The 14,643-nt window shown below is 40.8% G+C and overlaps 1 protein-coding gene across 8 annotated transcripts in view; it reads right to left on the bottom strand.

Annotated features, from left to right (window-relative positions):
• LOC109031630 (uncharacterized) overlaps positions 1–14,210 on the bottom strand; it is a 53,417-nt gene extending 39,207 nt beyond the window's left edge. For 2 of the 8 annotated variants that reach the window (XM_019043249.2, XM_019043251.2), the window contains exon 1: positions 13,615–14,210. Coding sequence is in view for 5 of the 8 variants with exons in the window: in XM_019043248.2 (XP_018898793.2) it covers positions 905–909 (5 nt within the window). In the remaining 3 variants the exon portion in view is untranslated. Of the gene's footprint in view, positions 1–904; positions 1,833–13,614 lie in introns of those variants that run through there. The other 6 variants (XM_019043248.2, XM_072305936.1, XM_072305949.1 and 3 more) reach the window with 6 other exon arrangements.
• Positions 14,211–14,643: the final 433 nt, after the last annotated feature.

The raw sequence follows: 14,643 nt of genomic DNA, 5'->3' as shown, positions 1-14,643 counted from the left end.
CTGAAACCTTAATGAAATGTCAACATCTTTGCCATGTTCTTGAATTGTGTAAATGCAAATTAAATTGAGCTGCGTTAAGCAGAAAGGAGCCAGCAGTTGCCAAATGTAATTGGGCAATTTAATTTTTTACATGAAACGGTTGTGCGGATTTTTGTGAAAATTTCAGTAAATTTTCTGCAAGTACGAAGGAAATTCCTTAAAATTTTCAAAGGAATCCGCACAAAGTTCTCTTGTAAAAAATTAAATTGCCCCGTTGAATTTGGCGATAGTTGAAGTGGCTTGATTCCCTCCTCCTAAACGCGGCCCAAGTAATCCTGAGATGAGTATCTGATAATGGCATTAATATTACACTTGCAGGGAGTACCTCCTAAATGTATCTTTTAAGTGAGTAATTCAAGTCTTTAAACTGCAGTTTTCAAGCATTTTTATGCCTTGAAATCTGCCAACACTTGAAATTAAAAAGTAACGCACGGGCTTCAAAATTATTACTGGTGCGAATTTCCCTCAAGGCCTTAATATTCTTTAGCTTTCACTACCCTACCTGTTTCTAGACTAACTATGAGGTTTGACCAACTTCCCTCTTGAAACATACAGGTGATTTTCTTTACCGCGTGCACGCGAAATACTTTCCGAAATTAATGTCGAACAATGTGTTGTACGATAAAATTATACGTCGACGAAAACTTTGTTAGTACCTAGGTACCTGTATGGAATGGGCTAACTGCGTTTTGCCTATCAATGCGTGCCTTGACTAAAGCAGATTAATATTACCCAAAATCTTTTAAAAAATCTGGTATACACATTTAAAGGCTTCAACACGCTTGCGCCTCTTCTTTCTCAAATCACATTAGATCGACTTTTATGATGATACTTATTTGTTTGTTTGTTACAAGTAAATGCTTACCTCATTTTTGCAGAGCTGCGAGATAAATCCAAAATTTAAAATGTTTTACAGAGAAGCTGTCTCACGGAAGAGAACGTAAATTTTACGTTTAGAGCTTTTAAGTTATCATTCACAACATACTCGTGCGTTCACTTTTTACCGCTCATAATATTAAACGTGGTCACATGTCGTCACGGATCAGTATTCAAACAAATTTCGTTTTAGTCACATTCAATGCAATTCATCACCGATTGGAAAACTCTAGGAATTTTATACCTATTTATATATTCAGTTTATTCTGTAAATACCTAACTGAATTATTCAGGTGATTGTTCTATGATCTGCTCACAGTATATATAATATGAAAACCTGAAGAGGAGACACAAAGTGAGAACAATTTTATTTTGGAAAAAAAAATGTTTAAAAGTCCCTGTAAGCTGAACATGCACACGTTACGAATAAATAAATGCATAAAGTAATGCATGGAACCATTAATCATTCTTAATTTCTTGGCCACCTTGAGATTCAATCACTTATCCCTGGAGGAAGCGTACGGAGGGGAAATTCACAAACTTTCACAAATTTTCGAAGCACATTCTGAAATGCAAGGAACAGGATAAGTGAGTTGCTTATTCCTCGATATAAATATAAACAATATTTAAATAACTTTATTTTTTAGTTTTACTTCTAAATTTACGAATCTTGTTTCAGGAGAGCTCACGCTGCTTTAACTTCCAGGACTCAATTCATCAAAAGCGATCATTTTAAAGTGATTCTTTTACGTTGTACGGGAAGTGGTAAGATTTGAAATAAATTGAATGGACGTGGTTTGAATTTTTTCTTCCTAGGTTTTTAAAATAGCAAATAGAGTTAGAATTTTAGGAGACAGACGCGACAGCGATGACAGCGACGAGGGCGCGAAACAGACTAAAAACACGATGAGTCAGTGATTGGATGAGCTAGTGAGCGATGCTGCCCCGCATCGCTTACTCTATGCCGAAAAACATTACTACTCCACGCTGCCAATTTTCACACTTATTCACGATATATACTACCTGACCATCACACACTTAGCACTCAACTAATTTTAAACATGAGATGCTGGTCTACATCGGGGGTTTTTATTTTTAAAAAAATGATGATTTTTCTAAAATAAGTGCGTGACTTACTTTTCACCTTTGAAATTTAAATTCCATCAATTTGCTGGTAAGAACAGCTTAAAGTTGGACGTATTTCTATCAAACAGACCTATGTGGAGGTGAGAAATATGGGGTGTGCTCGTTAGTTCTCTAGCCGTAAGAGTGAATGAGAATAATAAAGCGCCAGTGACGTCAGCGGCAACGAAGCCGCTCTCCGCGGTCGCCCCCGTCCGCCCGCCTCCGCATAAACTTATGAGCCCTGTCCACAACGCTCTCGTGCCATGCCCGCGGCTCATGAATCCCGCATTCAGTTAGCACATAGGTCTCTTTGATAGAATGTAAAATCCCGCTTTGCCAATTCTTCAAAAGGAATCACGTCCACTTTTACATTGTTTCTTATCCAGCTTCGACGAGCACACCCCATATTTCTCACCTCCACATAGGTCTGTTTGATAGAATTACGTCCAGTTATTCCTGAGACGATTCAATTTTTCCAAATTTTTCAAGAGAGGCCCCCAGACCCCTCTTTGAGGCTGGGGAAATCCCCTGCACCCCTTTGTGAAGCTAGATTATTCTCACAAATCGGGTTTAACAGGGTGTTTTTTAGTGTCCCCTGGACCCTCCTGGACAAGGTGTCCTCCTGCAGTGGTGTATTTACGGGAGGGGGAGAGATCAAGGGAAAGGACAAAAATCGAGCGGAGAGAGAACACAATGATATTTTCGTCTAGAGAAACGAGTGGGAGGATTCGAAGTTGGACGAAAGGGCCTCGAGCGTCGCCTCAGAAGCCTCATTTTTTGTACAGGAAGTTAGTGGATTTTTCCATCTCATACTTAGAACAAAACATCCCATTTCGTCTCGTCATTTTTTGAAGGTCCTTTTGAAGAAAAATAGTATAAAAAGGGGGGGGGGGTTTACGGGGTTAAAATACTGAAAATTTTTCAAACCCCCGCTGCACCTGGAAGGTATTCCATACCCGCCAGACACCCCCGGTGGAAGGTTTTTCTCTCCCCCCCTCCCCAGAACCTTATGCTACATACGCCACTGCTTTTGCCCCCCCCCCCCCCCCCACTTAACTTAGTTCCGCCCATGGTAATAGACCCTATTAGTGATGACGCCACCGTTCGAATTTGCCGTTATATCAAATTGTATCCGAAAAATAACAATGCCTCACTCTCTTTCAATGCTACCTTTGATAAATCGATACATATTGTCTTGCTGTGACGTAGCACTAATCGTCGCCCCTCTAACGTAAGGCGGCGTATCTCAATTTCTACGTGACGCCTGTTTTGCATAATAATCCATACTTTTTAGGGCTCATGCGGGAATAGATGTACGTTCTCACGTCAAAGGAGGGACGTAATAGTGCCGTTTTTGATGAGCAGTGAATGAGCATAGTGGCGCAACGTGAACCGTCGGTTATCGATATCATCCCATTTAGGGCTATTGTAAAGAATCGATTATTAAGACGTCCTTTTCAAACACCATTATATTCGATCATTTTCCATGGGCAAAGATGGTAGATAAATCGATTCATCGCAAAGCACGACACACCACTGATTGTGCAATGTGACCATTTTGAACAATTGGACAACGGCGCCAAGGGGAGGACGGCACCATTTGTAAACACAACGGAACACACACCATCACCATCACCATTACGATGAGCACAGCTATGACAATAGGACCGTTTATTAACGGAAGGGCATAAGCACCAAAATCGCGTGAGCCTGGAAACTGTCATCGAGGACTGGAACCGAGGATCAAGGGGTTAGGACCCGGGACCCTTATTCGTTACCTTCTTTGTAGGTAGTCAGAGTTGGTCAGATGGACGTATTCATGCTAAAAAGAACTAAGTGAAACTAAATTAAAGCAAAAGGAACTATGGAGCACGTAACCCCTTTGTACATAGTTTTTTCCTCTTTTTAACCCATTCACACTTAGTTCTTTTTAGCAAATATGTCTGAATGTTCCCAATCGTACATTTGCGTTTTATCCGAAAGGGGATTTCGCCGACCGTGAACCACGGTTCCGCGACATCCGCCATTATTGCCGCCTCGCGCGGAGTTGAGCAGCATACTCTCTGCGAAAAAATTGTAAAAAGCCGTTTAGGTGTCTAATTTCAATCAAATTGTCTCTGATCTCTGAACATTTTTGGGCGCACATAAAGTTTTTGATTCGAAAAAAGTTTCTTTTAATACGAAAATTTCTGTAAAATTAAAATAATTTTACTGACGAACTAAATTTCCATCAAATTTAAAAATACAAATTGCCAAATAAAAAATAAATAAAAAAAAAATCGCACCAAAAATGACTCTTCGTTATTATTGCATACATTTTTTTTTTCTGTGCCCTTTTTGAAAAAAAATTTCTGGATTTTCCTCGCTATGATGTTCACAGATAATGTCATAAAAAATTAATGAGGGTTGGAAATTTCGAAACACTTCATGGAATCGAGATACAAGTTTTTGTAGTTTCACCGTCAAAATGTTCGTATGGAATATTGGAACAAGTATTATACTGCAGTCAAGTTACGCCTCTTGGCCTCTTTAAATGTATGAGTCTCTTCCTCCGTCTGGCAACATAACATGGGGCAATGCGGTTGCACGGCCTTCCTTCTCAATCTGAGGACTCAAGGTAAAGTCACGGATTTTGCTATAATTACGGGTTGGCTAGACATTTGACCGTTTCTACCCTTATTATCAGGCCTCTCTCTGGTTCTAATCACCGACAAATATCATCGGGCACAGCAACTCAGTTCGTGGACGTATTCATAAAAACGTCAAACTATATTGGAGTGTCTAGAGCAAGCACATTGTTTAGCCAAAAAAAAAAATGAAGTATTTTCTGCTAAATTCGGACTACATCGACGATGCAACTCCCAAACCAAGTTTCTCGTTTCCGATGTTTTTAAAATTTCTGTTTTCAATTTATATATTTGAAGGAGAATAAATCAACATCATTCCTGAAGTTTCCACGGAGTCATCTTCACGCGTACAAGAAAAAGCCCGGAAACTTTAAGGAATTGACGTTGAGTAGTTTTCCATTCAAAAAATGAAGTATGACAGGAAGTCTACAACGTAGCAAACCGAGATACGTGGTTTGGGAGTTTCACCGTTGAAAGGCGCTTCATTTTTCAATTGGGAACTACCCTCTCCGCCTCATCTGTAAAAAACACTTACGTGCATAGGAAAATGAATGGTACATACGTTGTTTTTAAACTGAGTCTAACATATAGTTCCAAATTTCAACATGCAGTTCATTTACCCTTCCTGTCAATACGTCTCACAGTTCCTAGAACCGAGAGAGCGGTTAGATGAACCGAACAGCACGGCCAATATTGATTACCTTACTTACGGTTCGTATACATAGAGTAAAGATGAACCATACTCCACCATACCAGAACATACCATAGAGTACTCTATGTTCGTATATCATCAAACTTTCTTCTAAGTGTGATATAGGATTTCATGTCTAGTGGTAATGAATAGGAGGAACTTATATTGCATTCCAATCCTTATGCAATTTGTGAATTATGAAATTTGCAAGTGCTGCTACGATATCTGCTTTAAAAAATGCAGGAGGATGAATTATTCATGACCTCGGATTCGCATTGGGAATTCGTCGGCCTTCTTGTTATTCGCTATTAAACCAACCGAAATTGAAAGTTCTCATTAAAATACGATAACTGCTTCTCACTGGCCTTCCAGTTAGATGATATTCTCTTCCTCCACGAACGTGTGAAAATGTCGAGTAGTGTTGCATGTCGGGCAAGTTTTGGCACGGTTGCGACATTCCGTTCACATTTTCGCCCGAAACTCGCAATTTGATGGTTTCCATTGAGAAACGATACTACACTCGCGGAATTTCAAAATTTTGACGGAAACTCCGATGTTTAACCCTTTTTAGTCCGAAGGGGCCTTGGACTGATGAAATTCGGATTCCTTGGGGATGGCTCATCTCAACTCATTCTAGCTATCCTCGACCTAGCCTAAAGAAAAAAGTCTGGTACAGGGGGGAGGGGTCTTGGATACCATGTATATAATATAAGCATGTTTAGGAACGCCTCACGGAGGAGCTATGGAATTCGTCCGTCTTTTTTTCTCTTTCTCCGTATGATCGCCAGCTAGAAACCGGATGAGTAAACAAATCGAATGACGCAAATAACAAATTAGTAAATTATGTTGATGCAAATAAGAACGTGCTAAGTGAATGTTCAAAAAAATACAGAGCCCATTAATGAGATATAGTCGGGATTAAAATTTATTGCAAGTCACATTTGTCGTCTGGAGCTATATAGTTGCTGTTATTTGCGCTAGAGTGGCAGGCCAGCTAAAGATATTCTCCGACATCCAAATAATATTCGGGCGAGACGTAAACACACTGAACAGTCATTGATCTTGAAACGGAGAGCCGGCGTGCGGTCCGGTACTGCGGCTCTGAAGCTACATATCAGCGGCATCAAATACAATTTGAATGTTCCAGCGTGCAAAACTAGTGGCTATGGGTTTTTTAGGCAGTGTTGAGCTGTAATTATCTGCTCAAGGACTTGTCTCTTGTCTACGAATCTCGCCTCACAGTCAACGGACCACTAGACGCGGTCAGAAAACAAGCGTCGCAGGACATGTTTATTGTTTTCTCGTAAAAATTACACTTTCAGTAGAGTGAACTAGTCGAGATTCTTCAATTTTAACCAAGAAATGAGAAAAAAACGATTTCGGTGTGGTCGATTCACACTTCCAACTCGCTGAGAGAACCAAAATCTACTTGAATCAAATCGGACCCTGAAACTAATTTCAGTAACTGTTTACAATGAAATAATTTTTTCAACGTTATGGCTTTTTTTGCCAAGTTTATGATACGAATAAATATAAAATATCCTCTCTATTCTAATAAAATAATTTTTAAGACGGTCGATGGACGGGGTGAGGAAGGGGAGTTCAAAGGTCAGAATATTAATAGAGTGGGTCTTTAATTTCAGAGGCCTTTGTTTAGTCATGGACAGCTATATGTGCCCCTGTCAGGGTCGACTCTCAAAAAAGGAATCAAAATTCAGAGTAGGGAGAATGTCATTAAAAATATTGTTTGGTGGGAAATTTTTCTTTGAAAAATCGTTTCGTTATTCAATTAAAATGATTTGCTCATCAACCGCCAACGGGCGATTTCGTCGATTTCGCTGGCCGCGATGCCGATGCGGCCTTTTTTGGAGGCGCGCAGCGCCCCGGGGGTTGGGCCGCGTGGCGGCCAGGGGGTATAGCCCCCTAGTTACTATATAAAACGTATTTAAACAACCATTGATTTTTTCGGAAAATTGATATGACGTGACAAATATCAGTAATATTTTTACTTTAGATGCAGATTAGGTGACGCTAAAATTAAGTCGATAGGTAAAAGAGAAACAAACAAAGCGTCCTCATCGCCTTTATAGTCACTGTCGCAAGTGATGAACACTAACAGACTTCATATTAACGCCTGGATGCAACAATTCGGGCTCCACAGATGTTTATGTTGCATACGCACGGATTTGAAGGCGTTTTGGCTCGCCAGGCACTCACCAAGTGGCGCGGCGGCAGGCCGATTTGCGAGAATCTAAAATGGCAGAGCACCTTCAATTCTTCGTTTATACTACGCACGGATATATCTTCAAGGCATGAATAGCAAGAATATAGGCACTAAAAATCACCACCATGTGTGGGCTCACCACATCGCTATATTAAATCTGAAGCACAGAAGAATCTCACAAACCATGTATGTGTGTTTTTTTCTCAATGTTAGAAAAATCCAAAAATGTTGGTGCTCCAAACTCCAATACCGATTCCTTTCGGGATTTGAACGTCGTTGGTTCCAACTGAAAAAAAATCGATCGAAAAATGCCAAACTGACAGTTCTTTCGGTTTTGTAAGAGTTGAAAGGTTGGAGATAATTCATTCCGATCCTTTACGTTCCGCATATTGCAGAGAACGCTGCTAACCGGGTGCAACATAAGAAAGTGACTAACGTCTCGAAAAGAAGTTGTATCGTAGGCTCGTTGTCAGCTTCTGGACAAGACGCGGCTCGTGATTTACTTGCAGATCTGTATCTCGTAATAAATGTGTTTGGCTACAAAGCATTCTATGCAACAGTTTGTTTAGCGAGGTGTTCTTGAGGGAATAAACGCTCATGGATTCAAACCGCGAGAAGCTATGTACGCGTCGTAAAGCCTTCAAAGTTCGCGCCCTGAACAAGGTACGCGTTTGATCCTTGCCACACCTTTGTCGTTATGGGACTGTCGCAAAGGTCGGCTCGGACAAATGTTCGTCACTGGTTCGAATCAATAGCATGTGCTGGACCAATATTTTCACCCATTTTATACTTCAAAATTTTCCGTCAAAAATTTACACGAATGCACCAAAAATTTTTATGCCAGCTAAGTCAATCAATACAATGTTCTGTCCGTGATGGCGACTTCGTTATCCGCGAGAATATATCAAAGGAGGAGACATTTTCTTTAAATTAAATCTTCTGATATTCTCAAGGCAGATTTCTAGTTTTAATTTCCGATTTTATACGGAAGTAGACTTTGAAGTTTTCATCGGCGGAAGGTTTGATTTTATGATTGCACCGTAAACTATGGACGCTAATTGAACTACATTTTACAATATGAAACACTCATTGTGGCTCATTTTAGAGAATTAAAAATTAAACTGCAATTGCCCTATGCAGTTATCTCAACTTCGAACTTCAGTTTTTTGTAAAAGCTCCAGCGAACAGGAAAATAAATCCTGTAAAATATCCGCCCAGGCTCATGCGCATTGAAAAAATAACTTCGCAAAGTATTAGGTACAGTTTTATACTATAAACAATTCGTAAATGGCAGAAACGACACGTATTATACACGAAAAACTACAAATTCTCGAAAACAGATGGTTCATACTTCTCGACTCGCGTTGAACCGGTATTTCACGGGAAGAATTAGTGTTCTAGGAGTCACATTATTGGCATACCAAAGTTCAAAACACGAGCTTAGGTCAAGAAATCCAGTGAGGCGAAGATTCGCCAAGCTCGTTTAAAAATAACTGGTTCGACTTTTTGAACTTGTTCTAATCTAACGGTTGGCGATGACAACGACATGGAAAAATTGTTTTTTCCAACGATGATACGAATAAACGTTATGCTATTTGGAATGAGGAAACCTCCATTCATTTTTATCCCTTAATGAATTCTCTCTGCCGTGCTCTCGGAATTCAACCACGCAAAATTGAAACCTCGCATGAAGCACCTGAGAGACTTAAGATTTTTCCTGCTCAGCTCTTCATCGTGAATTGATTACTTGTTGACTCATGAGCTCTAAACTCCTTAAAGTTCCATGAGTATTTTCACAGAAATCAAGCTCGCAAAATTGCACTTCGTTAAAACTCCGCGAAATACCCGGGGAATTTCTCGGGGTATTCCGGATTTGGCCTAAAATTGTTGACTGACCATATCCTAGTTATTTCCATTAAAAAAAGTCCTTAAAGTCGTGTCGGTATTTTTCCTCTCAATGGAACAGTCAGTATATGTAAATTACACGGAATAAACGACTGCAGGTCCTAGCCCTAAACTGGGTAGCTAATATTGTTTTACCTCATACCCCAGGGACCGGTTGCAGGCCCTATTGGGTATGAGGTAAAGCAATTTTAGGGCCCAGCCTTAAGCTCGTTTTTCAGCGTAGATCAGAAAATCAACGTTTTAGTCATTTGAAGCAAACAAAGAATCTTTCCACTCTGATGTTACTGAGTAACTAAACAGAGGTCACCAGGAAGAAGCTTTCTTTTTTAGTATCTAATTTTCTGGTATTTCATTTTTTAGTATCTAGATTTCAGGGTCCCGAAGCCCCCCTAGCCTCCCTTGGGGGGGGGGGGGGGGAGGGTAAACGGGGGAAGCACAATTTCGAAAGTTGGGAGAAATTCGGGACCATGAAATTCGAATTCCATAGGGTCAATTCCCTATTCAACCCCGCGGTCCCCAACTTCGTACGATCCAATTCAACCGAGGAAAAGGCCTGGTCCAGGTGGCCTGGGACACCCTGTATTTGTTCAGGCAAATACTCTCCGCCGGCGATGAATTTTTGTAAACATGTCATACTGTGCTCAAATATCACACTGAACCATTGGCGCGCGCCAATGCGGTCGAAGGGTCGCATACGGCAAGATCTGTACGGAGAGCCGACCGTAGAGACATACAGTTTTTACCCGCCGCGCGCCGCGACGCTCAAGACAGGGCGATGTCACGTTTTTAGCATTCACTTGAAACCGAAGTTGCCACCCTAGCCTGGCTGTTGTTGTCATCGCCTTCTCAGTCTTACAGAGCGAGATGATGTCGTCGGCTCCGGGACCCATGATGACACCGATGAGTAGCACCGTGATTTGCAACTTTCAAGGCCGAAAAGTCCCTCGAACAAACCCGACTTCTTCACTCAGGAGAATTTTCATGTTCCATACATTTTTCGACCAATTAACCTAGCTCAGTTAGCCACGGTGGGAACAAAGTTAGTGCCAAAGGTTGTGCATGCATGGGGGGGGGGGGGGCGACCGAGAACTCCCAACATTTTTGAGGATTTTTTTCGAAAATACGAAAAAAATTACGAAATCATTAACGATATTGGCATTCAGTGCCAGAGGAAGTTTGCGCCACGTCTCGTAATTTTTTCAAGTGTTTGACACAGATACAATAAAATCCTCTTTTTCTTCAGGGGCTCATTTGAGGATGATAAGAGATTTCCTCCCCTTGGAAGAGAAGAACATCTTATGTTATTGCAGTCCGTTTTCGTAGAAACCGATTTTCAATTGCAGCCGGTTATGCAGCGGTAGGGGGGGGGGGGGGGGGAGGGAGGACTTGCTGCTTGCACCCTCACGGAGAGGTTCAAAACCCCACTGATGCGACATTCTATGCTATTTCATTAGAGGAAGAAGGATTTTTCCGCTATTACCGACAATTTGTCATTGATAGCAGAGAATCTTGAAAAACGGTCCGATGCACAAAAATTGGTGTTATTTTGATCTCGCATTATTTTGGCGCATCAAGGAATCACCCAGTGAAATCGCACCCTTTCCCCTATCGACATTATATGAGCTCTCAGATGAAAATATCCATTTTTCTCTTGAGGTAACCGTTTGTAGAGGAACGGGGCAAACCGCGGAAATGATTGATTTCAAGATTGTGCGAGATTTTAAGGCCACGGGGAAGGGGAGGGAGGGAGGAAGTCAAGAAGATTTCTCGTCCACGCTTAAAAAATAATCAGGGTAAACAATAAAATCTTAGTCTGCTAGTCTAAAACTTCAAGGAATCACTAGCTCCAAAATCACACGAATGAAGGGTATCCTTCCGCTGACTCGCACTCTTGAAGGAATTGCAGACTGATCACTGAAATTCATAGACGAAGTGATAAACAAAGAGGAGAAAAGGAAAATGGAACGATCTTGCTGGGGGAAGCGGTGGTTTGAATGGACAATGGAGGTAAATATAATCGCCGAATTAACAGCAATCCACGAGGGATCCGGTATAGTCCTTCATTGTCCCCCATAGTCTATAACAACCACCCGTTAAAGCCAATACATGCGAAGCCAAATACATTAAGCCAATCGCTTCATTTTTCCTATGTCTTTTTTGTCTATAGCTTTGTCTATACATTCCTATAAGCAGCCCCTTCACTTCTGGATGGGACTGATCGTCCGCCTGTCGCTCTTCGACTTCCGCTCAGCGACATCCGCGTCTAGGATGCCGTACCTTAAACCCACATTTTACCCTCTAGTCCGGTTGAAATTTGATGTGTGATGAGTTAGCGAGTATTTGCGCAAGGGATTATTTTTGTCTGCCTTAAAAAAAAGAAAGAAAAAAAGTGCGGAAGTGGAACAGGTCATAGCGATGGGCTTCCGGTATAGGCCCCGGTTCTCATTCGGTAACGCGCAAAGATTGAATTTGACCACATGAAACAAGTTTGGCCATTAAGAGAAGTTCTGAGAACTGTCCTTAATTTTTTCTTTAGCCGGTAATCATCGTTCAACCATGCAGCATTCTATGACTTTTAGGAATACAGTCCGAATACGCAGTTTTTTAGAAATTAGAGTCCGAATACCTGCCGACTATAAACCTACCTGAGGTGGTGTTATTAAAATTTAATTTTAAATTATTAATACCTAATTAAAATTTAAAAAAAAATTGGATTGCAATCTCTGATGAAAGGTTGTTTCAGCAAGGATATCTAATCGACATTATACTTATTTTCGAATTTTATTCCATAAAATTTGTCTCATCAATTCGAAAAAATCTTATCCACAACTTTTACTCCACTCGGCTTTTTCAAATCAAATACTTTGATTTTTTGCTCTTCTCAATCTGATAGAAACAACGTTTTTTTACGAACTAAATGAAAAAAGAAAAACTATTTTTGAAGCGCACGAAGCGGTTGAGAGCTGGGGTAATTTTGAACATAGTTCCAATTTCAAAAAGATTGTAATCGTCTTAATCTATAGAAACAGGAGGAGCTGTAGGTCTTCAAATCACATGCATCCGGCTCCCGTGTGGGGAAATAGATTTCCGCCTAGCGCAGACGGCTTAACCTTGAGCTGATGGCAAGGCAGCGTTTACCTTTATTTTGTCGCTTTATCTCGTGTATTAATTAATTACATGTGAGTATTACACCGTTTTGAAAACGGTAATTAATCCACCCGGGTGCATTGAAGTAAAGTGCGTTGGCTCCGTCGCTATTACACTCGTTCGATCGCGATGCTAATACAAAGGAAGGACTTGGGCTTCGGCCTCTCCCTCATCGAATACCATTCTCGTCGTTTGTCTTTGTAATCAAACATTTACGACTTTCGAAAACCTTGAGGGGAATTCTCTTAAGTGACAATTTCGAGCCAGTCGATGGATCTATGCATCGCAAGTCTTGTTGCGCGAACCACTGTCACCTACAGTTAGTCGACTCTGCAATCCCTCGAATTTGGGCAGTATTTTTCGGGGAAAGGTTCAATATATTGATCGTAAAAGGCTTTTTGCTTGACTGACCTCCGGGTTTTTTTTTTTCGAAACTTTGAAAAAAAGGTAATATTTCTGATTTTGATCCCGAATCGACTAACAACTAACGGTGGTCTAATAAGCCTCTCACCCTAAATAAAAATTATATTTTCTTTCTTTCCCCTCTCTAGCTCGTTTCAGATTCATCCGACTCTGCTTAAGAATTTGAGCTTTTCATTTTTTTCTTTAAACATGCATAACCAAGGGAATTTCAACATTCATAAAGCACTCACACGAGAACCTTAATTTCCATTTCCTATCAGTAAAATCGATTGAAACACTTTTATCATTACGAGTGAAATGATAAAAAAAATCTATGAAACCATAATTAAAAAGTGTCCTTTAGCTTATCAAGTTTTAAAAAATGATGAAAAAACGTGTATCAAAATCATGAATAATTCGTGTTAGTTTGTGGATGCTGGAGATATACATGCCGAAGTGTCCGTAGGAAATGCAGGGAAACAAGACAAAAGTAGACATGCTTCACCCAAGATTACACTAAAACCAGTTTTTTTAAAAGGATATTTCATAAAATTTCGACACAAAGCATGGCTACTCACTTTTCCGCTCTCCTTAGGAAATCCAAATGATCCTCTTCATAAATAACGCTACACTAGAGAAGCTGCATCAATTCTCAGGACATTGATGAAAACTGTGTGCACTGCTTATCGGTAACAAGACACTGCACTTGCACAACAATCACTAGATTTTACACGCGAATGGGTGACTCTTCTAATTATTACTTGAATATTTTGAACTAGTCACGCGAGCGTATATATTCATCACATAATTCGTGAAAAACATCGAAGAGACTTTTCGTACCCTAACGCACCGAGATTTAATGATCCTACGACGATTGCGCACGCACTCGAATCTTCGGGCGATAAAAGCTGGAACTTTTCTTCAAAATTTACGGGAGGATTTGCTCGATCGCGCCGCGCACTTTTCAAAAGCAAATCAAAATTAATTCAACAGAAAATCAAGGCGAGGAGTGTGTTGACTAAATTGATTGGCTCAACGCTTGATTAGGCGCCGACTGCATTACGCGCGTTCGCTCTATTAGTGAATGAGCTTTCCAGGTTGGCGGGCCTCGGAGCCGCGCGAATGGCTCGCACCGTAAAGTTGAACTTGTCGCGCTTACAAAATGCAGCTTTTCTCGTTGCGCCTTGTGCGGCTGAGCCGACTTTGTTTCCGAACGGACCCTGCGTTACTCCATTGACTCGCTATGGTGTCTCCAGCTCATTACCGCCGCTCCTCTCACCAAAGAGCGTATCTTCATTCCTGCGCGAGCAGGGGAAAACGCTGGAGGTGTACGGACAAAAAGCCCAATCCTCATATGTATTTACGTCCTTGTATCAATGCAGCGACTCCTCGAACAAATACAATCCTTGAGCGGGACATTGAGTTCCATTAGATCTTTACTACGTACTAAAGTTTAGTTAATTACTAAACCACCCCGCCGGGAAACAAACAAAAGAGGAGACGCAGGAAGTGCAACCTGAACGAGTTGGACAGTAACTCTAAATTATTTCCGCAACAGTGAGCCTATGAGAAGCGCAATTGAATCAGATGGCTCCTAAGTTGTCTCT

The sequence above is a fragment of the Bemisia tabaci genome, chromosome 1, assembly GCF_918797505.1.
Source record: "Bemisia tabaci chromosome 1, PGI_BMITA_v3".
Classification (NCBI taxonomy): Eukaryota; Metazoa; Arthropoda; class Insecta; order Hemiptera; family Aleyrodidae; genus Bemisia; species Bemisia tabaci.
Note: the sequence above shows the minus strand (reverse complement) of the source record. Positions and strands in the feature narration are given on the sequence as shown.